Here is a 19,791-nt window from a genome sequence, read left to right on the forward strand (position 1 = left end):
ACATGTGGCTGGAGGTGATGAGACAGCCGCCAATGGGATAGGGAAAGCCGAAGCTGCTGTTGTGTCTAGTCGGCACTGAGGCACTCCATAGATGCCGCCAAGAGATCTAAGAAGTGCTGATGCTCTTGAACCTTCTATGCCAAGCCTGAAATACCCTGAAGGGCTGAGGTATCTGCTGAGTCCATGGCCTCGGCAATCTATTGCAGGCATGGTTTAATTATTGTTTAATGTAACGCCGCACGTTTTTTTGTTAAATACTCTGTTTATTGTTTAATGTAACGCCTCACCGGCGACAGTTTTGTTCTATGGAAACCGACTTGATTTGATATGTATATCGAGAATGTCGGTATAAAAAAACCCTAAATAAAATAAATAAATAAATGGACCCTTGGGCTGAGGTGGAGTTGGCACAACCTGCAGGGAGGAGCCCTGAAGGTCCCCACCATCAGCTGTCGGAGTTGGCTGAAGCAGAGCCCCAGCTAGAGCTTCACCAGTACTAGCCATATTCTTCTTAGGTTGAGCCCTCGGGTACCAGGGCCAGCTGGACTTAGGTGCTGGCCTCTGCGGGGGTGAAGATCTGTGGAAACGAAGATGTTGCAGGCCATAGCTTAAGCAGAAGGAAGAAGCTGGAGTCCAGCAGCAGTAGTCAGGGTAGACAGAGGGCGATCCAGGTCAGGTCTAGGCAATGGTCAGTGGCAGGTGGAATTCAGTCAGAATTGGTATCCAGGCAGTGGGCAGTGTCAGGCAGAGTTCAAGCAGAGTCAGAGTCCAAGCTGGGGTCAAAACTAGAAGTGCATTTGAAGGAGATGAGGAACAAAGAAGAGGATGGAGGACGAGGAACCACAGAAGAAGGAGCGAGGACGCTGGAGACAGACGAGGAGGAAGACTGACCATGAAGAAGACTGGGACTCAAGAACAGACCAAACTGCCAACATGGGAACCAGGAACAGGATGCAAGAACTCTGGAACACAAATTAGGAACAAAAACACAACAGGAACCAGGAATGGGAACTACGAGGCAAAGCACTCATCCAAAGGAGTCGATCTCTTGCCAAGGCCCTGACTGCAGGGAGAGGCAGCCTTAAATACTGTTGAGTCCTGATTTCATCAATGAGCACCGTGGGGGAATTCCTGCTGTGGGCCCTTTAAATAGTGGTGTGTTGGGCACACAGCTAAGGGAAAACCCTGATTTGCATTGGCAGCATCCTTCTTCCCGGCGTGTGGGAGCCAGGTGGTTGGGGTGGCCTGCCCCGCTCATTCGGGGGGGTGGGGGTCTGCCCTGGCATCAGGGGTACTTGGGAGTGGCTCTGGGATGCAGGTAAGAATGGCGGTCCATGGGATAGAACGGCCGACTGTGGAACAGAACTGTGGACTGTCAAGTGCAACAAGAACTAAGGGAAGAAAAGGGCATAGCAGAGAGACTAAGCAAATTCTTTGTTTAGGTTTTTCTTAAGATGTAAAGGAGATACCCATGCCAGAAATGCTATTTAAAGGTGACAAGTCAGAGGAACTGAAACAAATCTGTGAACATGAAAGATGTAATTAGGGATGTGAATCGTTTTAGGACGATTAAAATTATCGTCCGATAATTTTAATATCGTCTTAAACCGTTATGGAACACAATACAATAGAGATTCTAACGATTTATCGTTATAAATCGTTAGAATCATGAGCCGGCACACTAAACCCCCCTAAACCCCACCCCCGACCCTTTAAATTAAATCCCCCACCCTCCCGAACCCCCCCCCCAAATGACTTAAATAACCTGCGGGTCCAGCGGCGGTCTGGAACGGCAGCGGTCCGGAACGGGCTCCTGCTACTGAATCTTGTTGTCTTCAGCCGGCGCCATTTCCAAAATGGCGCCGAAAAATGGCGGCGGCCATAGACGAACACGATTGGACGGCAGGAGGTGCTTCCGGACCCCCGCTGGACTTTGTCAAGTCTTGTGGGGGTCAGGAGGCCCCCCCCAAGCTGGCCAAAAGTTCCTGGAGGTCCAGCGGGTCGGGAGCGATTTCCCGCCGCGAATCGTTTTCGTACGGAAAATGGCGCCGGCAGGAGATCGACTGCAGGAGGTCGTTCAGCGAGGCGCCGGAACCCTCGCTGAACGACCTCCTGCAGTCGATCTCCTGCCGGCGCCATTTTCCGTACGAAAACGATTCGCGGCGGGAAATCGCTCCCTGACCCCCGCTGGACCTCCAGGAACTTTTGGCCAGCTTGGGGGGGGGGCCCCCCTGCCCCCCCCAAGACTTGCCAAAAGTCCAGCGGGGGTCCGGAGGACCTCCTGCCGTCCAATCGTGTTCGTCTATGGGCCGCCGCCATTTTTCGGCGCCATTTTGGAAAATGGCGCCGGCTGAAGACAAACAAGATTCAGTAGCAGGAGCCCGTTCCGGACCGCTGCCGTTCCGGACCGCCGCTGGACCCGCAGGTTATTTAAGTCATTTGGGGGGGGTTCGGGAGGGTGGGGGATTTAATTTAAAGGGTCGGGGGGGGGTTTTTAGGGGGTTTTAATGTGCCGTTTTGCGATTTTACGTTTTTTTCGATTTTTTACGATTTTTTCACGATTTTTCACGATATTTTACCCCCCCAAACGGCAACAATACGATTCCCTCCCCCTCCCAGCCGAAATCGATCGTTAAGACGATCGAGGACACGATTCACATCTCTAGATGTAATAGAGAAAACTGAGTAGCAAACTAGAGTAGCAAATCACCGGACCAGATGGAATTCATCACAAACTGAAAAATGAAATGTCAGACCTACAAATAATGATTTGTAAACTATCATTAAAATCAGCTATGTTATCTGAAGATTGGAGGATGGCCAATGTAATGCCAATTTTTAAAAAAAGGTTCAAGGAAACTACAGACTGCTAAGCCTAATGTCAGTTCTAGGCAAAATGGTGGAAACTATTATAAAGAACAAAATTAATGGAATAAAGTAAACATGGATTTAGCCAAAGGAAGACTTACTTCACCAATCTGCTATATATTTTGAAGGTGTGTATAAACATGTGGATAAAGGTGAGCCAGTTGCTATAGAGAAGGGGTAGTCATCTCCAGTCCTTGAGAGCCACAAACAGGCCCGGTTTTCAGGATATGCACAATGAATAAGCCTGAGGTAGATTTGCACGCACTGCCTCCATTCTATGCAAATCTATCTCATGCATATTCATTGTGGATATCCTGAAAACCTGGCCTGGTTATAGCTCTTGAGGACCAGAGTTGGTCATCCTGATATAGTGTATCTGGATTTTCAGAAAGCATTTGACAAAGTACCTCATCAGAGACTCATGAGGAAATTAAAAAATCATAGGATAGGAGGCAGTTGTGGATTGGAAATCTAAAGAAAACAGAGAGTAGGACTAAATGGACAGTTTTCTCAATGGAGAAAGGTGAATAGTGGAGTGTTCCAACGATCTGTACTGGGATCACTGCTTTATAACATATTTATAAATGACCAGGAAATGGGAACAATGAGTGAGGGTGATCAAATTTGCAGATGACATAAAATTATTCAAAGTTGTTAAATCACAAGAGGATTGTGAGAAATTGTAAGAGTACCCTGTGAGTCTGAGCATCGAAACTGCAGATGAAATTTGTTGTAGACAAGTTAAGGCTGAAATGGCTTGTCCACCCCAGCCACCATTAACATGGGGTGAGTTGCACTTCACGAGATTGATAGCCAGCCCTGGGGGCGGGATGGGCACCTTGGGAACAGTTAGGAGTTGGCAAGATTTAAAAAAAAATTCAGCTCTGCCATTGGTTCCCAGGGTCAAAAGGGAATTTCTCCTCACTGATCTTACCTCATTTTGAAGACTGTCAGCAGATGTCACGTGAAGTTTATTGTCTTTTGGCGTGATCTTGTTGTAAGTCGGGTTGTCATGATTGACGTTTTGACGAAGAGTGCCTCGCAGAGCGAGATCCTTCCCAGGGCTTTCCTCGAAGTCTCACCGCCTGCTGTGTGTCACGTGACGTCTCAGGACCCAGCTGCTGGGATGTCTTCACATGACCAGGCAAGTGCTGCGCTAGCCGACCCTTCATTGGGTTCAGCTGGGATGGGTTTTGTGCCGATCTTGGGCTCTGTCATCCAATTTCCTGGCCCGGCCCCTCCTCAGATTGGTCACAATTCTGGTGAGAGTAGTCCTGAGTCAGCTGAGCCCGCAATTTCTTGTTCTTCCCTTCCCTCTCCCCCCCCCCCCCCTGCTCCTTCCAGCGATGAGCCCATCGGAGCGAGGGAGGGGATTTCTCTGAATGCTTTGGCAGATGATTTTAGGCTTCTCCCATCACCTGTAGTGAGCAGCGCGGCTCCTCCCTTCTCCCGGCCAATATCAGAGCATGAGACCCCCTTTACATCATACTCTGTTCCCATCTTTAAGCCCCACCCCTTGGCACCACCCACGAAACAGGAGGAAGTGATTTTCCCAGAGCACCTATGGCATTTTGGCCTTCTGAACTATGGAGATGGATCCAGAAGTCTATAGCACCAGTGACATGGGCATCATATGTTGTTGGCAGACGTGTGGTAGTGTGTCTTCTGCAGTCTGCGGGATGGTATGGGGGGGCCCATTAGTGAAGAACTTATAATTCAATTTATTTTGTGGGCACAGTGGAGTGGTTATTCTTTATCTTCGGTATGATCCCATATTGTGGGTTTTTCTTTTTTTCCCCATAATCGGGGGTTGGCATAACCGAGCTACGAGCTTTCTAGTTAAGAGAGTTGGGAGGTTGGGTCAGGAGTAGAGGCCCAGTTATGGATAAAAGGAGTACAATTAGGTATTCTGATTTAGTCATTATTTCAGAACACTTGAGTGAAGTTTGTTGGTCTGGATGTGAGGTTTTGTTATTTAGGGCAGCATTCGTGCTTGCCTTTTTTGGTGCCATGAGAATAAGCGAGTTGGTGGCAGATTTAAAGGAAAAATGAGTCTGGGGTGGGGTTACAGTTAAACATAGAAACATAAACATAGAAACATAGAAATGACGGCAGAAGAAGACCAATCGGTCCATCCAGTCTGCCCAGCAAGCTTCACACTTCTTTTTTCTCATACTTATCTGTTTCTCTTGGCTCTTAGTAACCTTAGGTTCTATTTCCCTTTCACCCCCACTATTAATGTAGAGAGCAGTGATGGAGCTGCTTCCAAGTGAAATATTAAGTTTGATTAGTTGGGTAAGCGGCAGCTTAGCTCTCTGCCGTTGAAGCAGAGAGCAATGCTGGATATGCGTGAAGTATTAGTTTTTCTTCTCCCCTGCCGTTGAAGCAGGGAGCTATGCTGGATATGCATTGAAAGTGAAGTATGCCTTGAAAGTCACATTAACTATCATCAAATATTGAAAAGCCTAATAATTGGTAATTGAATAAGCCTAATAATTGGTAATACCTATAGCCCATGAACCCATCCCTCTTTTTTTTTGTTTTGTTTTTTTTCTTTTTTTTATTGGGAGATGGCAGCCCTCCATCCTTCCACTCCGTGAAGGTGGAACACCAACCACTGGCCACTGGCATCCTGCTCCGTGAATGCCTCTGTGGCTACTGCCGCTCCGTGCAGTGTTTTGCTGCCTGCTCTTTATACGCGTCCTCTAGACCTGATGGATCCACAGTGTTTATCCCACGCCCCTTTGAAGTGCTTTGAAGTGCACAGCCTTCAATGTATGTATACCCATACATTACTTAATACATTAAGTAATGTATGGGTATACAGCAATTGCATGCGTTTTCGTATTCATAAATCGAATGCGGATCAGGGGCGTAGGGATCATGTCGTGACATTAGTCCCTACAGAGGAAGTGTTATCTTGTTCATTACGCACAGGTTTTTGTGAGGGTGCACGAGTTTGTGGCTCCTTTTTAATACATGTAGATGGTTCCGCCTTAACCAGGTTTCAATTTGCAAAAATGTTGAAAATGGTAGCATTGAGCTTAGATTGGGATGCGAACGTTTACAGTTCGCAAACGTTCGCATTCATTCCACATAGGGTTGGCCACCACAGCTGTGGAACTGGGGTTTTCTGAGGATTTGATCCGGTCTATAGGGAGGTAGCGATCTGGGGCCTTTGTGTCCTATATGAGAAGGTAAGCTTTTTTGGTGGGGGTGGGAGTGATGGGAATTTTGCTAATTGTACATGTTTCCTTACAGTTGTGGGGGGGGGGGGGGGGGGGTTCCTGATGAGTGGGGGTGTGCCTGGATTGTGATCCATTCCTTTGTTCATTGGGCACAATGCACGGCTTTGCAGAGACCTTACAGGGAGCATCTGACCTTGGAAAGGAAGAAGTGGAGGATTCGATGGTTTGGTAACCAGGGAGTGAAATGGTTTGATTGTTGTCTTTTATCCGGGGGCTTGTTTTGGAGTGGGGTGTCCCGTGCCACAAATTATTCTGGTCCATCTTGGGGGTAATAATGTAGGGGCCTATTCATGTAAGGAGTTAGTGGCCATGGTATGAAAGGACTTTGCATCTATTATGAATAGGATGCCTAATACACTGGTGGGATGGTCTGACATGACTGTTAGACTTAAATTCAAAAGCGAACCTTTATGTAGGTGAGGTATTAAAAAAGTAAATAGGAAAATAGGGTATTGGATTACAGGACAAGGTGGCTTTTGGGTTAGGCATGAGTGGGCATGGGATGCCTAGGAGGGATTATATAGGAAAGATGGGATACACCTGTCCGAGGTGGATTTAGACTTGTTTAATAATACATTGCAGGAGGGTTTGAAGTCTTTGATTGGAGGGTGTTAGTCAGGCTGTAGGGGTAGGAACAAGGACAACCATGTTGTCCTTGTTTGTGGCAGAAACCCAAGCCCAAAATTGTTAATTGTCATTATTGTGTGGTTAAAGGGGGGCACTTGGGGGGGGGGGGGAACTCGTGTAGTTGGGGGGGCTGCTACCCGAGCCGGCTAATGAGCGATGAGGGGGCTGCTGCTCAGGCTGTGCACTTACCCTCGCTGGTATGGGGTGGGGTAAGAGATACAGGGGATGATTCCGTTCAATGTACCATTGGGGCATGGTGATACATGCATTGGTGAGGGGTGTGGGTGTGCTCCTGAATGTGATTCGTTAATGTTGTTTGGGCTTGGGTTTGGTTCTTACACAACAAACTGCGGTCTTTTGAAAAGCCACAACTTGGTCATGTTTTTTTGTGGTGGGGGGAGGAAAAGTAAGAAGTGTGAGACTTGCATCCCTATGTTAGTTAAGGCTGGGCGGGCTTGACCCCCCCCCAGCCATTAACATGAGGCATGTCGCGCTTTGTGAGTTCGACCTCCAGCCCTGTGGGGGGGGGGGGGGGGGGGGAGCCATTAGGAGTTGGCCATTAGGATTTGGCCATTAGGCCATTAAGAGTTGGCCATTAGGAGTTGGCTACATTTTTTTTAATTCAGCTCTGCCATTGGTTCCCAGGGTGAAGCAGGAATTTCTCCTCACTAACTGTCTGCTGACAGTCCTCATTTTGAGGACTGTCAGCGGACTGGGCGGTGGGTCTACTGTCTTTCCCTCCCTTCCTCCCCTTTTGTTTCCATTGTAATTGTTGAATGGTGGTAATTTTATATGTTGTATAATGTTGCAGTTGGAGGCGGAAACCTGAGCCCAAAATTAATTGTCATTATTGTGTGGTTAAAGGGGGGCACTTGGGGGGGTGGGGGGGTGGCAAGATGGCTGCCCAACAGGACGTGGAGGAGCAGGCTCCCTGTGTCATTTACCTATAAAATATTATCTGGAAAAAAAAATACCCCACACAAAGAGGAAGGGCAGAGTTAGGGGAGCATTGTCAAGCTTACCCGATGCAGACCCCTTTCAAAGGAGGGAAAACCCCGGGAAGTGGAGACACTCGACTAGTGCAGAGGTATGGCTCCCTCAGAGAAGGGAGTCAGATGAAGCCTACGGGAACAACGGAGGGCATATTGCAGCCGAGAACCTCTAGGGAGGTGAGAGAAGGCCATTCAGATCCGGTGACTGTGAGTATTAATCTTGACCAGACTGAAAAAATTACCTTGGGGATGTTTGGTCTGCTCTGAAGGCAATTGAAACTACATTGAAATCTCTTGCAAATCCAACTATGAAAGCCAAGAACCAAACAATGATTAATAATTCCTTGATTGGTACATTTAATCTTAAAATTGAAAAACATGAAGAAAGAATATCTAAAATTGAAACCATTCAACAAAATATTATTAAGACGGATTTGGCTCTTGAGAAGAGAGTGGAAAGAATGGAGAACACTTTGAGAATATTAAACTTAAGGGTAATAAATTTTCCAGTGATTAGAAAGATCTATCCAGCTGAATTATTTAAAACCTACATGAAACAGATTTTAAAAATACCTGAAACCCATTTACCTGTTTGTACAAAGATATACTATTTGCCGCAAAGAGAATACGAAGGAGAAGATGAGAGGAGAAATACCCTGGATATTTCTGAGTTGTTGGAGTTATCTATAGACTCAGAAATTAAGGAAAGAAAATCTATGTTGGTATCATTCGCTTTTATTTCAACCTGAAACCATGTATTGAAACTATTTCTTTGAAATAGGTTAGCCTTTTTCTATGGAGCACAAATTTGGATATACCCTGAGGTAGTGAAATTAGCACAAATCCGTAGAAAAGAATTTCTAGCAATGAGAGGGTCCTAAGTTTAGGTGTCCTGACGTATCCTAGTAAATGTTGTGTTAAGTATATGAATAATAATTGTGTTTTTTGAACCTTAGCAGCTCAGGGATTTTCTGACTGGTCACTCACATAGTACCCCCAGAGAGAGATCGACATAAATGTGGAAAAGTTGCTAGAAACCTATCAGTTACTTAATATAGAAATACAGTCTACTTTGTTCTTTGTTTCTGAAGCCCCCATATTTCTTATATTTAGGTATATACACTCAATAAATTAAAGTATATAGTCAGATTATATATGTAAATGTATAATTTTTTGGGGGTTTATGTACCATGTTCTATTGAGAAATTATTATATGTAATTATGTGAAATTTGAAAAAAAAAAGGGGGGGACACTTGGGGGGGGGGGAACTTGTGTAGTTGGGGAGGCTGCTACACAGGAAAGCTAAGGAGTGGGGGGGGGGGGGGGGGGGGGGGCTGCTGCTCAGGCAGTGCACTTACCCTTGCTGGTATGGAGTGGGGTAAGAGATAAGGAGGATGATTTAGATCAGTGTACCACATGGGTGGGGGGTGGGGGACTGCTGATGAATTTGATTCTTTGTTAATGTTGTTCGGGCTTGGGTTCTGTTTTTACACAATAAACTGCGGCCTTTTGTAAAGCCCGCTCTGTGCACCCTCCGACTTAATATCAAGGCGATATTAAGTCGGAGGTCCCGAAACTTTCCAAAAGTAAAAAAAAAAAAAATTTGAAGGCGGCCGGCGGCTGTCGGGTCGAAAACCGGACGCTCGCCAAAAACCGGACGCCCGCTCTCCCAGCGCGTGCACAGGCCACTCTCCTATGCGCGCGATTCTGTATTTAAATGAGGCCCTGCAGTAAAAACGGGCAAAAGGAGGCGCTAGGGACACTAGCGCGTCCCTAGCGCCTCCTTTTGGACCGGAGCGGCGGCTGTCAGCAGGTTTGACAGCCGACGCTCAATTTTGTCGGCATCTGTTCTCGAGCCCGTTAACAGCCGGTAAAATTGAACGTCCGGTTTTCGACCCGACAGCCACCGGCCGACTTCAAATTTTTTTTTTCTTTTACTTTTGGAAAGTTTCGGGACCTCCGACTTAATATCGCCATGATATTAAGTCGGAGGGTGCACAGAAAAGCAGTTTTTATTGCTTTTCTGTGTACTTTCCCGGTGCCCGAAAAAAATTAGCGCCTACCTTTGGGTAGGCGCTAATTTCTGAAAGTAAAATGTGCAGCTTGGCTGCACATTTTACTTTCTGTATCGCGCGGGAATACCTAATAGGGCCATCAACATGCATTTGCATGTTGCGGGTGCTATTAGGTTCGGCGGATTGGACGCGCTTTTTCGGCCCCTTACTGAATAAGGGGTAAGGGAAAACACGCGTCCAGTGGCGGGTTAACAGTGCGCTCCGTCGGAGCGCACTGTACTGTATCAGCCTGTATGTTAGTGCAAAATGATGCACATAGGGAACAGCAACCCAATTTATAGCTACACAATGCAAGGTTCCACACTGGGAGTCACCACCCAGAAAACGGATCTACAGGTCATTGTGAATAAGTTGAAATACTCTGCTCAGTGTGTGGCAGCAACCAAGAAAGCAAACAGAAAGCTGGGATTTATTAGGAGAGAAATGGAGAATAAAAGAGAGAACATGACAATGGCCTTTATTGCTTCCTGGTGCAACTGCACCTAATATTCAGGATGATGCAATACTGGTGCGCGGAAAACAGTTGCTCACGACTGAGCACCTGCTCTCCTAACCCACATCAATCCACCTCTCCAGGGCATCTGATTAATATTTAAATGGGCTGCTGCAATAAAAAGATAGCGCTAGGGGAAATTGTGCGCCCCTAGTGCCTCCAAGGCAGCGGGCGCCCAGGAGAGGTGGCTGGCAGTGGGTTAGAAAAACAGATGCTCAATTTTACGAGTGTCTCTTTTCCTAATCTGTGCACAGCCATGGCTTAGGAAAATGGACGCTAGTTAATTGAGCATCTCTTTTCCTAATCTGACTGCAGGCACACTTTATTTTATTTTATTAAGGTTTTTCCTTTTTTGGTTCCTCTGACTTAAATTCGACACGAGTGGATCGACATGATATTAAGTGGAAGGAACTACAGAAAAGTAGCACTTTCTGCTTTTCTGTAAACTTTTTGGGCTCCAAGAATTTTTGCGGGTAAAAATATTAACGTCAGGCACACTTTTTTTGTGCTCAGTTACATGCATATTTTGGATGCAGTAACCCCCATTTTGCATTGGGACTATGGACACACATCCACACCCGAACCACAAAATGGATTTTCCCCGAACTTTGGGGAAAATTCGTTTTTCGGGTTAGTGCGGGGGGCGAGGGGCACATTTATTAAAAAAAAACAAAAACACCCCAACCCTTCAATTTTACTTTATTACAATCCCCCCACCATCCCGATCCCTCCTCAAGTCTTACTAAAAGCACTGGTGGTCCAGCAGGGTCCCGCGAGCGGTCTCCCTCTCGGGCCGTCGGGCCTACCACGAATCAAAATGGCGCCGGTGCCCTTTGCCCTTACGATGTCACAGAGGCTACCCGTGCCATTGGTCGGCCCCTGTCACATGGTAGGAGCAATGGGCGGCTGGCGCCATCTTGTGCTCCTACCATGTGACAGGGGCCAACCAATGGCACCGGTAGCCCCTGTGACATAGTAAGGGCAAAGGATATTGGCGCCATTTTGAATACTGGCAGCCGACAGCCCGAGTGCAAGAGATCACTCCAGGACCCCCGCTGGAACACCAGGGCTTTTAATAAGTCTTGGGGAGGGATCGGGATGGTGGGAGGGTTGTAAGAAAGTAAAACTGAAGGGTTGGGGTGTTTTTTTTCTGATTCGTTTTTTTTCCCCCAATTTGTTTTTTTTTCCCCGATTCGTTTTTCCCGATCCGTGGAAAAACAAAGTTTTCGACAAAGCGCCCGAACCAAAATACACCCCGATACGAAAAAATGAAACTCATCTCTAATCCAAACGCACATGTTGAGCTGGTGCTGTGGCCAGCGCACGGTATTGCATTGGCCTGATAGTGTACAATTCTGATCACTGTAGCTCAAAAAAGATATAGAATTTGAAAGGTACTGAGAAGTATGACCAAAATGATAAAAGGGATGGAATGATTTCTTTGTGAAGAAAGACTAAAAAGGTTAGGCCACTTCAGCTTGGAGAAGAGATGGCTGAATAGTGATATATACTAGAGGTCTGTAAAATAATAAGTGGAGTGAAATGGGTAAATGCGAATCAATTGTTTTCTTTTTCAGAAAGTATATTGACTACGGGACATGCAATGATGTTACCAGGTAATACATTTAAAACAGGTGAAAATATTTTTTACTCAATGCATATTTAAGTTCTGGAATTTGTTGCCAGAGGATGTGATAAAAGCTGTTAATGTAGCTAGGTTTTAAAAAGTTGTGGATAGAGTTCCTGGAGGAAAAATCCCTATCCATTATTAAAGGATAAGCTGCATGAAATCTAATCAAAATTATCAGATGCTGCCAGGTACTTGTGACCTGGGTTGGAAACAGGATACTGGGCTTGATGGGCCCTCAGTCTGACCCAATATAGCAGTTCTTATGCTATATAAGAGAACAGGTGCTGTCAGGTAAATCTCATCCTCACAAATGGGGGAAAGTAGGGGTTGGAGGAGACCATGGCCAGTGTAGCTCCTTGGGCCCAATACAGCCTTAGTCCATTCTGAGCACACAGACACACCCTTACACCGGCTTTATAAACTTCTAAAAATGTTTCCCTGAGAGGTATCTCCCGTCCCTATGGTAATTTATTAGTGGCAAGGGCTCCGCGGGTCCAAATTTCTCTCCTTTCCCACGCTGCCCACTCCTACTGCCCCCACTTTTGTTTTAGTTTGATTCCTAACACTTGCCCCGCGTGCGGACACAACACGGCGCCCAGAGCCCAACCGCCGCCTCCCGGCCAACCCCGTTTCTCACCTGGTGACGTCAAGAAGCACCCAAAACGGTGGGAGGGTGTAGGGCGGAATTAGGGTTGACCCGCTGCTTCCTTTTTCGGGGGGGGGGGGGGGGGGGCGGCGCCCTTCTCTGGGGAGAGAGAGAGAGAGAGCCGGTGGCGCAGTCACTACTTCAGCGGCTCTGACGTTTCCCGACCGTTCGGGAGGGAGCGCGTGTACCAGGGGGGGTGGCAAGGAGAGAGGAAACTCCAGTATGACACAGGGAGCAAATCCCGGAGGGTTCTATCGCTACCGAAAAACCGCCTTCCTAATGTGACGACAGAAAGATGAATCCGGGCTGCAGCGGGAGAGAGCAAAAGTAACGGAACGTGAGAGAAATAAAGGAGGAGGAGGGGGGGACACGGACGGCGAAGCAGAATACCTGACGGAGAGACATAGAAGCGTGGCGAGCGGTGTGTGGCGCTGCCCGCTACGTAAGGTTGCCCATTGGTATTGTAAGAGTGAAGCAAGCTGTGAAGCTCCCGGAGAGGAGGTCAGCAAAGGGCAGCAGCCCCTGCCAGCCTCGGGATCACCGGGGGGGGGGGGCGGAGGAGCCAACACGGGAGTTTGCAGATGCTGCTGTTGCTGCTTCCTTCCCTCCTCGCTAGCACGTTCTCCCGAGTGGTGGAAATATTTATAAAGTATAAAGAAAACGGAAGTAGAGGTTCTCTCAGCTAGAAGAAAGAGACAGCCTCGGTCCAGAAGACGAATTTGCAGCAACTTTGCTGGAAAGCTGCTGTACTGCCAAGATTCTCCTTCTTGCCGCCGGTTGCGTCCCGTGTCGATGCCCGGGAGCCGGCGACTATGGCGGGGATGGAGGGGACTGCGGTGTGAAGGAGCCTCCCCATAGACACGAGGGCTCTCCTTGGTACTGTTTGTTTGTCACTCCGGAGTAATATACAGCTGCCTCTCCCTTCAGCGGAAGGAGGCTCCCGGGGACCCCGCGCCGAAGAGGACGGGGGGGTTTAGCCCCCCCCCCCCTTCCTCCCACCGCCCTGGAGCTGGGAGCCAGCCAGAAGAGACTGAGCAAGGAGAGCAAAAACTTCCACCTTCTTCCCCAGGATGGAAGTCAGACAGTGGCAGTGACCGGGACACTTCTCGCCCCCCACCTTTCCCCCGGGCTCGTCCATGCGCTCCGTCCCGCGGCTCGGATCTGCCTGTCCCTGCTAACCCCGTAGCCCACATGCAGGCCAACAGAAGGTATCTGCTGCTGCTGCTGTCACTCGGAGCCTGCTGCCTGCTGCTGAGTATTTACTTGGGGGGGCCGCGCCTCGGGCTTCAGGCCACCGCTTCCACCTCATCCGCCGCCTCTGTCCCGTCTCCGGACGGAAGCCGCCCCCTCCCCGGGCACCCACGCCACCCCGCCGGGAGCCGCTGGCCCCGCTGGAGCAGCCCGCTGAGCAGCTACCTGGAGCGAGCGCTGCCGCCCGAGGACGAGGCGGCGGGGGGTGTCCAGCCCTGGCAGCGGCTCTCCCCGCGGCAGACGAGGGAGAGCGGAGCCGGCGCCCACCGGGGTAGGAAGTGCCGGATGGAGAGCTGCTTCGACTTCGGTCCGTGCCGGCGGCACGGCTTCGGCGTGTACGTGTACCCGCAGCAGAAGGGCGACAGGGTGTCGGACGCCTACCGCAAGGTGCTGGGCGTCCTGGAGAGCTCCCGCTTCTACACGCCCGACCCGGGCCGCGCCTGCCTGTTCGTGCCGGCCGTCGACACCCTGGACCGTGACCCGCTGTCCCCGGAGTACGCGGCCAACGCCCGCGCCCGCCTCCAGAGCCTGCCGCTGTGGCGGGACGGCGGCAACCACCTGCTCTTCAACCTGTACTCGGGCTCCTGGCCGGACTACACGGACGAGCTGGGCTTCGAGCCGGGCCGGGCCATGCTGGCCAAGGCCAGCCTGGGCGCCGACTCCTACCGTCCCCGCTTCGACGTGTCCCTGCCGCTCTTCTCCCGCGACCACCCGCAGAGAGGGGGCCGGAGAGGGGCGCTGGCCGCCCGCCGCCTCCCGCCCGCCCGCAAGTACGCGCTGGTGTTCAAGGGCAAGCGCTACCTGACGGGCATCGGCTCGGAGACCCGCAACGCCCTCTACCACCTGCACAACGGCGAGGACCTGCTGCTGCTCACCACCTGCAAGCACGGCAAGGACTGGGAGAGGCACCGCGACGGCCGCTGCCAGCGGGACAACGCCGCCTACGCCAGGTAAGAAGAGCCCCAGCCGCCGTTGGCCTGGTTGCTTATTTTTTTCCGGACCGCTTTTATAGTTATTGTCGCGCGCCCTTACACTAACGACGCCGGCGCGCTGCTGCTGCTTCGTGTTTGAAGAGCGCGGGGCGCCGGCGGTGGGCGGGGAGCCGTCCTTGGTGCTTGGCTGCGTTCGTCCGCAGAAGGCTGTGTCTGTTTTCGTTTGGAGACGCTCTGGCGGTTTATTCTTGGCCGGCTTGAAGGAGTCGGGGGCATCGTAGTTGCAAAATAGCTCGTTTTGGTCCTCTCTTCCTCCTCTCCGGCTTGAGGAAGTTCATTTGCCTCCTATGCAGGCTCATAGAGCCGTGACCTGGTGAAATTGAAAACCTTGGATTCTGCACATTGTTTTGAGAGACACATTCAGTTTCCTTTAGAAAATGGAACTTTTTTCTGGCCGGCTAGTTAGCTGTAGGACACTAAGCAACAGAGTAGGCGTGTCTGATGCGAGACGGTAGCAGGCTTGGAGTGCCTTTACATCCTGGGATATTATCAGTATGGAGCAGAACGTTTGGCAGCCAGTCATGGAGCAGAGGTGCTTCTGGGCTTATAATTATCAACAGAGGTCTGTTCACCAAACGGTGACTAAAGATTTATTTTGAACTCTTTTCACTATTCGGCACTGGTGGCTTTGACCTCCAGGAGGTGAATAGTAATTAAGTATTGTGTTTTTCTTTAATACCTGTTGTTGTAAAAGAGGATATTAGACTGCGGCTCTATGTGTTTTTAAATGTTCAGTATCTTATAAGGGCCCATACAAAAATAACTGGAGTAATAAGGAGATAAATCTTGCCTATGCTATCTATTGTCAGGGTCCTCTCCTCCTTTCCTGTCCATAAATGACCATGCATACTTTTTATTTGCCTCCCCAAAATCTTTAGCCTGATAATATTTACACCAGCTGGCCTCCTTTTTCCTCCCTGTGTATGTTGTATTATTTCTTAAGAAAGAATTTGCTGGCGGTAGGCAGATATACTGCTCCACTCTCCTCCTGTAGATGGGAGGAATAAGTAGAGTATTGGGAATAGGCAAATGCATTGAGGGAGCTTGGAGGAAGGGGGAGAGGAGTTAATGCATGGTGCAAGTGGGAATGGGAAGGGGGGACGAGTGCATAGACAGGTTGAAATGATGGGTGCAGAGAACGGGGAGGAGAGGGGGGGAATCCATGCTGGGGGAGAATCTGGGGTGTAGGTATTGGTATCTATTCTGGTGCTTGCATTTTCGATGTCTGGTCTAGATCTAGGAGTCAACAAGATGTGCGATAAGCATGGTGGTTTCTTAATTGAGAGGAAATGCTATATGCAGCTCTCCCCTTACCCACAGGAAAATACAAACAGGCCGATGCAATATCGGCTCGTGTAAAATGGGCGCTCATGATCGAGCACCCGCTCTCCTAACGCACGCCCAGCACCTCTCCTGGGCGTGCGATGCAGAAGGCAAATGAGCTGCTGTATTAAAAAGGAGGCACTAGGGGAAATTGTGTGTCCCTAGCACCTCCCTTGCATCGGATACCCAGGAGAAGTGGCAGTGTGCAGGTTAGGAAAACGGATGCTCAATTTTACTAGCATCCGTTTTCCTAACTTGTGCACAGCCATGGGTTAGGAAAATGGATGCTCATTAATTGAGCATTCATTTTCTTAACCTGATTGCTGGCAAAACATTTAAAAACAATTTTTTTTACTTACTCATTTTTCAGTTCCTCCAAATTAATATCGCTACAATATTAAGTTAGAGGAACTACAGAAAAGCAGGAGTTACTGCTTTTCTGTTATCTTTAGGAGCTTCTCAAGACGTAACACCTGCTCCAGGGCTGGCGTAAATTTTTTAGAGTAAAAATGTGCATGCCAGGCGCATGTTTATTTTTTATATAGGTGGGAAATAACTAATAGCCTTATCAACATGAATTTACATGTCATTAGCGCTATTAGCTACGCGCTGGTTTGGACGCATGTTTTGGACACACTAATCCCCTTATTGCATAAGGAGTTATGGATGTGCACCCATAACTGTGAGGGATCCCGAGGAGCGGGGCAAGAGACAACATTCAGAGGGAACCCACAGTATTCAGGTAGAACTGGAGATGCAAGTACCAGAACAGAAGCCTCCGACTGAGAAGCACTAGGGCAGTCCCGAGGAGCGGGGAGTGTGAGACAGGAACTTTTAAAACTAATCGGAGAAAGTTCTTTTTCACTCAACGCACAATTAAACTCTGGAATTTGTTGCCAGAGGATGTGGTTAGCAAAGTTAGTATAACTGTGTTTAAAAAAGGATTGGATAAGTTCTTGGAGGAGAAGTCCATTACCTGCTATTAAGTTGATTTAGAAAATAGCTACTGCTATTACTGGCAACAGTAGCATGGAAAAGACTTAGTTTTTGGGTACTTGCCAGGTTCTTATGGCCTGGATTAGCCATTGTTGGAAACAGGATGCTGGGCTTGATGGACCCTTGGTCTGACCCAGTACGGCATGTTCTTATGTTCTGGAGGACTGCAGAAGAGACTGTCCAGAGGGGCAGGATGGCGTAGCGAGAGAGGCTCTGTTGTGATAACGTAAGCAACCCCGAAGAGCGGGGCTACTCTCGATGGAATCTCTGGTAGAGAAATGGAGGCACTACCCTGAGCAGCGGGGAGGTGCAGGGTACAGTCACTGGTGTAGAACGTAGGTACTGTCCCGGGGAGCGGGAAGCACGAGTCGAGTCTCCACAGTGGTAAGGCAGTTCGAGGGACAACCCCGAGGAGCAGGGAAGCCGGCAGGCAGGACCACTGGTGGGCGCAGGGGCTAGCCCGAGGAGCGGGGGAAGCCTGGAGATGAGGCCTCCAACTGGAGCGCAAGCAGGCCCCCGAGGAGCGGGTACCCGAGCCAGAGTTCAGAGACGTAGGTGGATCCAATGCAGGAACCACGGGTCCGAGGAGACAGGAGAAAGTACCAGTAGCAAAGGAACTCATTGCCAAGTCAGCTAAGCAAGGGGCGAAGGCAGTGCTTATGAATCCCAACCTTGCGATGTCATCAGTCAGGGACGCCCCTGAGGTTCCCACCATTGGGCCTTCAAAGGGAGCCCCAGTGACATGAGCGCATGCCTAGGAAGGCCCGAAGTCGGCGTGGGTGGTGACGGCATCCTGGCCGCCACAAGGAGCCTTGAGAACCTGGAGGTATGTGGCGGTAGTGGCTAGCCCCAGCTGCGAGTAGACCTGGAGAGGAGAGCTGCATCGTGAGTTGCATCGGTCGCAGCCGTCTGTGACCAACGGTCATAACAATGAGGCTATTAGCTATTACCCACCTATGAAAAAATAAATGTGTGCCCGCTATTCCCCTTACTGCATAAGGGGTTATGGACATGTGTCCAAAATGCATATCCAAGCACTTGTTGACCTGTGTGCTAGGCTTAGTGTACGATATTGCATTGGCCAAAAAATGAGATGGCATGAATCATTTTAGATGCTATAATTCCGTTTAGGTGCCTTAAGTTGGGAAAATTTAGGGCTTCTTATTTTTTGTATTTCAGTTTTGCGAATGCTTTGAAAATGTAGTAAATTCAGATACTTTTTCCAGCTCTGTACCTATGGAAAAAATTCTTTATTGAATACTCCCTAGTTCCTTGAGTCAAGTTTTTTTCCCTGTTCGATGTAATCACATTCTTACATGCTTGTTAATGTTATAATGTAAAACGAAATGATATGTAACATTGCTACATGAATTTCGGTATATAAAAATGTTAAATAAATAAATAAGGTCATTAAGGTACCATGAATTTCATTAATACAATGCCATCTTGAACTAAACTTTGCTCCCTTTTGTGAATAGACCCCTAAATTTCTACAGTGACTTAAAGCTGAAGTGGTGTTTGGAAGAAGATTTACAAAATTATCAATGGCTCTGCTTTTTAAAATATGAAGTCTCTCTTGATAGAAGGCTGTACCATGAAATAATGTCCCTTGACTTCTTCAGGTATCCATACCTTCAGCTGTGGACATCTAATATTGGTCAATATAGTACTCTGGGGACGTAGAGGGATCATTGCTTATATAGAATTTTACACAGGGAGAACAGTGACATCTAGAACATGTTAGTTTGCATTGATCCAATTACAAAATATTATAAAGGGTTTCTAAATGTTCTAGGGTTGTTTTCACTGTGGTGATTCCCTTTTAATTTGCATTGTCCTCAACTTACTGAGCCAGACAAGGTTGTTTTTCTGTCTCTTCTCCATACTGATTAGTTCTCAAGTTACTGGTGTAGGAATCTCAAGTTAGTAGAGTTCTCTTTGTTTGTACTTTTGATCACTTAGGTTTTTTTTTTGCATTTATGTTTTACACTAAAATACTGGTCTGAAGTTAATCAGGTGCAATAGATGGAGTTTTGGTTGGTCTTATGAACTCAGTTGCTATGAACCCAAAATGAATGAAGAAAATGTTATATGTAATTGCAAAAAAACCCCCAAAAAACAAAACAAAAACCCAAAAAAGAAAAAACAGAAAACCATACGCATTGCTTATTTCTGCATTGAGTTATATGATGAATTTTAATTCCAAAGCAAAATAAGTTTGAATTTTTGATAGTAAAAGTTGCTGTGTTGGATTAACTGGATAAAAAGATGTTTTTAATAAAGGCTTACTCAATGAAGACTGTTTTTAGTTTGCTGACTTGCAGTATTGATTTTCTAGTTCATTGGGTGATCTCTGTTGATAAACTGTCATATACCCTATTTCGAAATATTTTTGAGTGTTCACAACACATTTGTAAGACAAATTGACTAGAAGCAAAATGTATTTCTCTTAGTAGTGCCTTCATTGAGAATATGATGAGCAGAAACATCTTTTCAAAATGTTTTTTCCTAAAGCTATTAAAGTGTTCATCCACTGTGTTACATTTAGGAAAAATATTTATCTGCCATTGTGATATGAAACTGAATTGTTTTAAGTTGGTTAAAATTTGCAGTTTGACTTTTGTTTGCTGCTACTCTTCTAGTAAGCAT

General features: G+C 47.9%; 1 protein-coding gene across 2 annotated transcripts in view; it reads left to right on the top strand.

Annotated features, from left to right (window-relative positions):
- The first annotated feature begins 12,716 nt into the window (after positions 1-12,716).
- The window catches only part of LOC115088242 (exostosin-1-like), a 226,093-nt gene continuing 219,018 nt past the window's right edge, over positions 12,717-19,791 (top strand). For both annotated transcript variants that reach the window (XR_003855729.1, XM_029596325.1), the window contains exon 1: positions 12,717-14,781. Coding sequence is in view for 1 of the 2 variants with exons in the window: in XM_029596325.1 (XP_029452185.1) it covers positions 13,772-14,781 (1,010 nt within the window). In the remaining variant the exon portion in view is untranslated. The remainder of the gene's footprint in view (positions 14,782-19,791) is intronic.

This window comes from Rhinatrema bivittatum, chromosome 3, assembly GCF_901001135.1.
Source record: "Rhinatrema bivittatum chromosome 3, aRhiBiv1.1, whole genome shotgun sequence".
In the NCBI taxonomy this organism is placed as follows: domain Eukaryota; kingdom Metazoa; phylum Chordata; class Amphibia; order Gymnophiona; family Rhinatrematidae; genus Rhinatrema; species Rhinatrema bivittatum.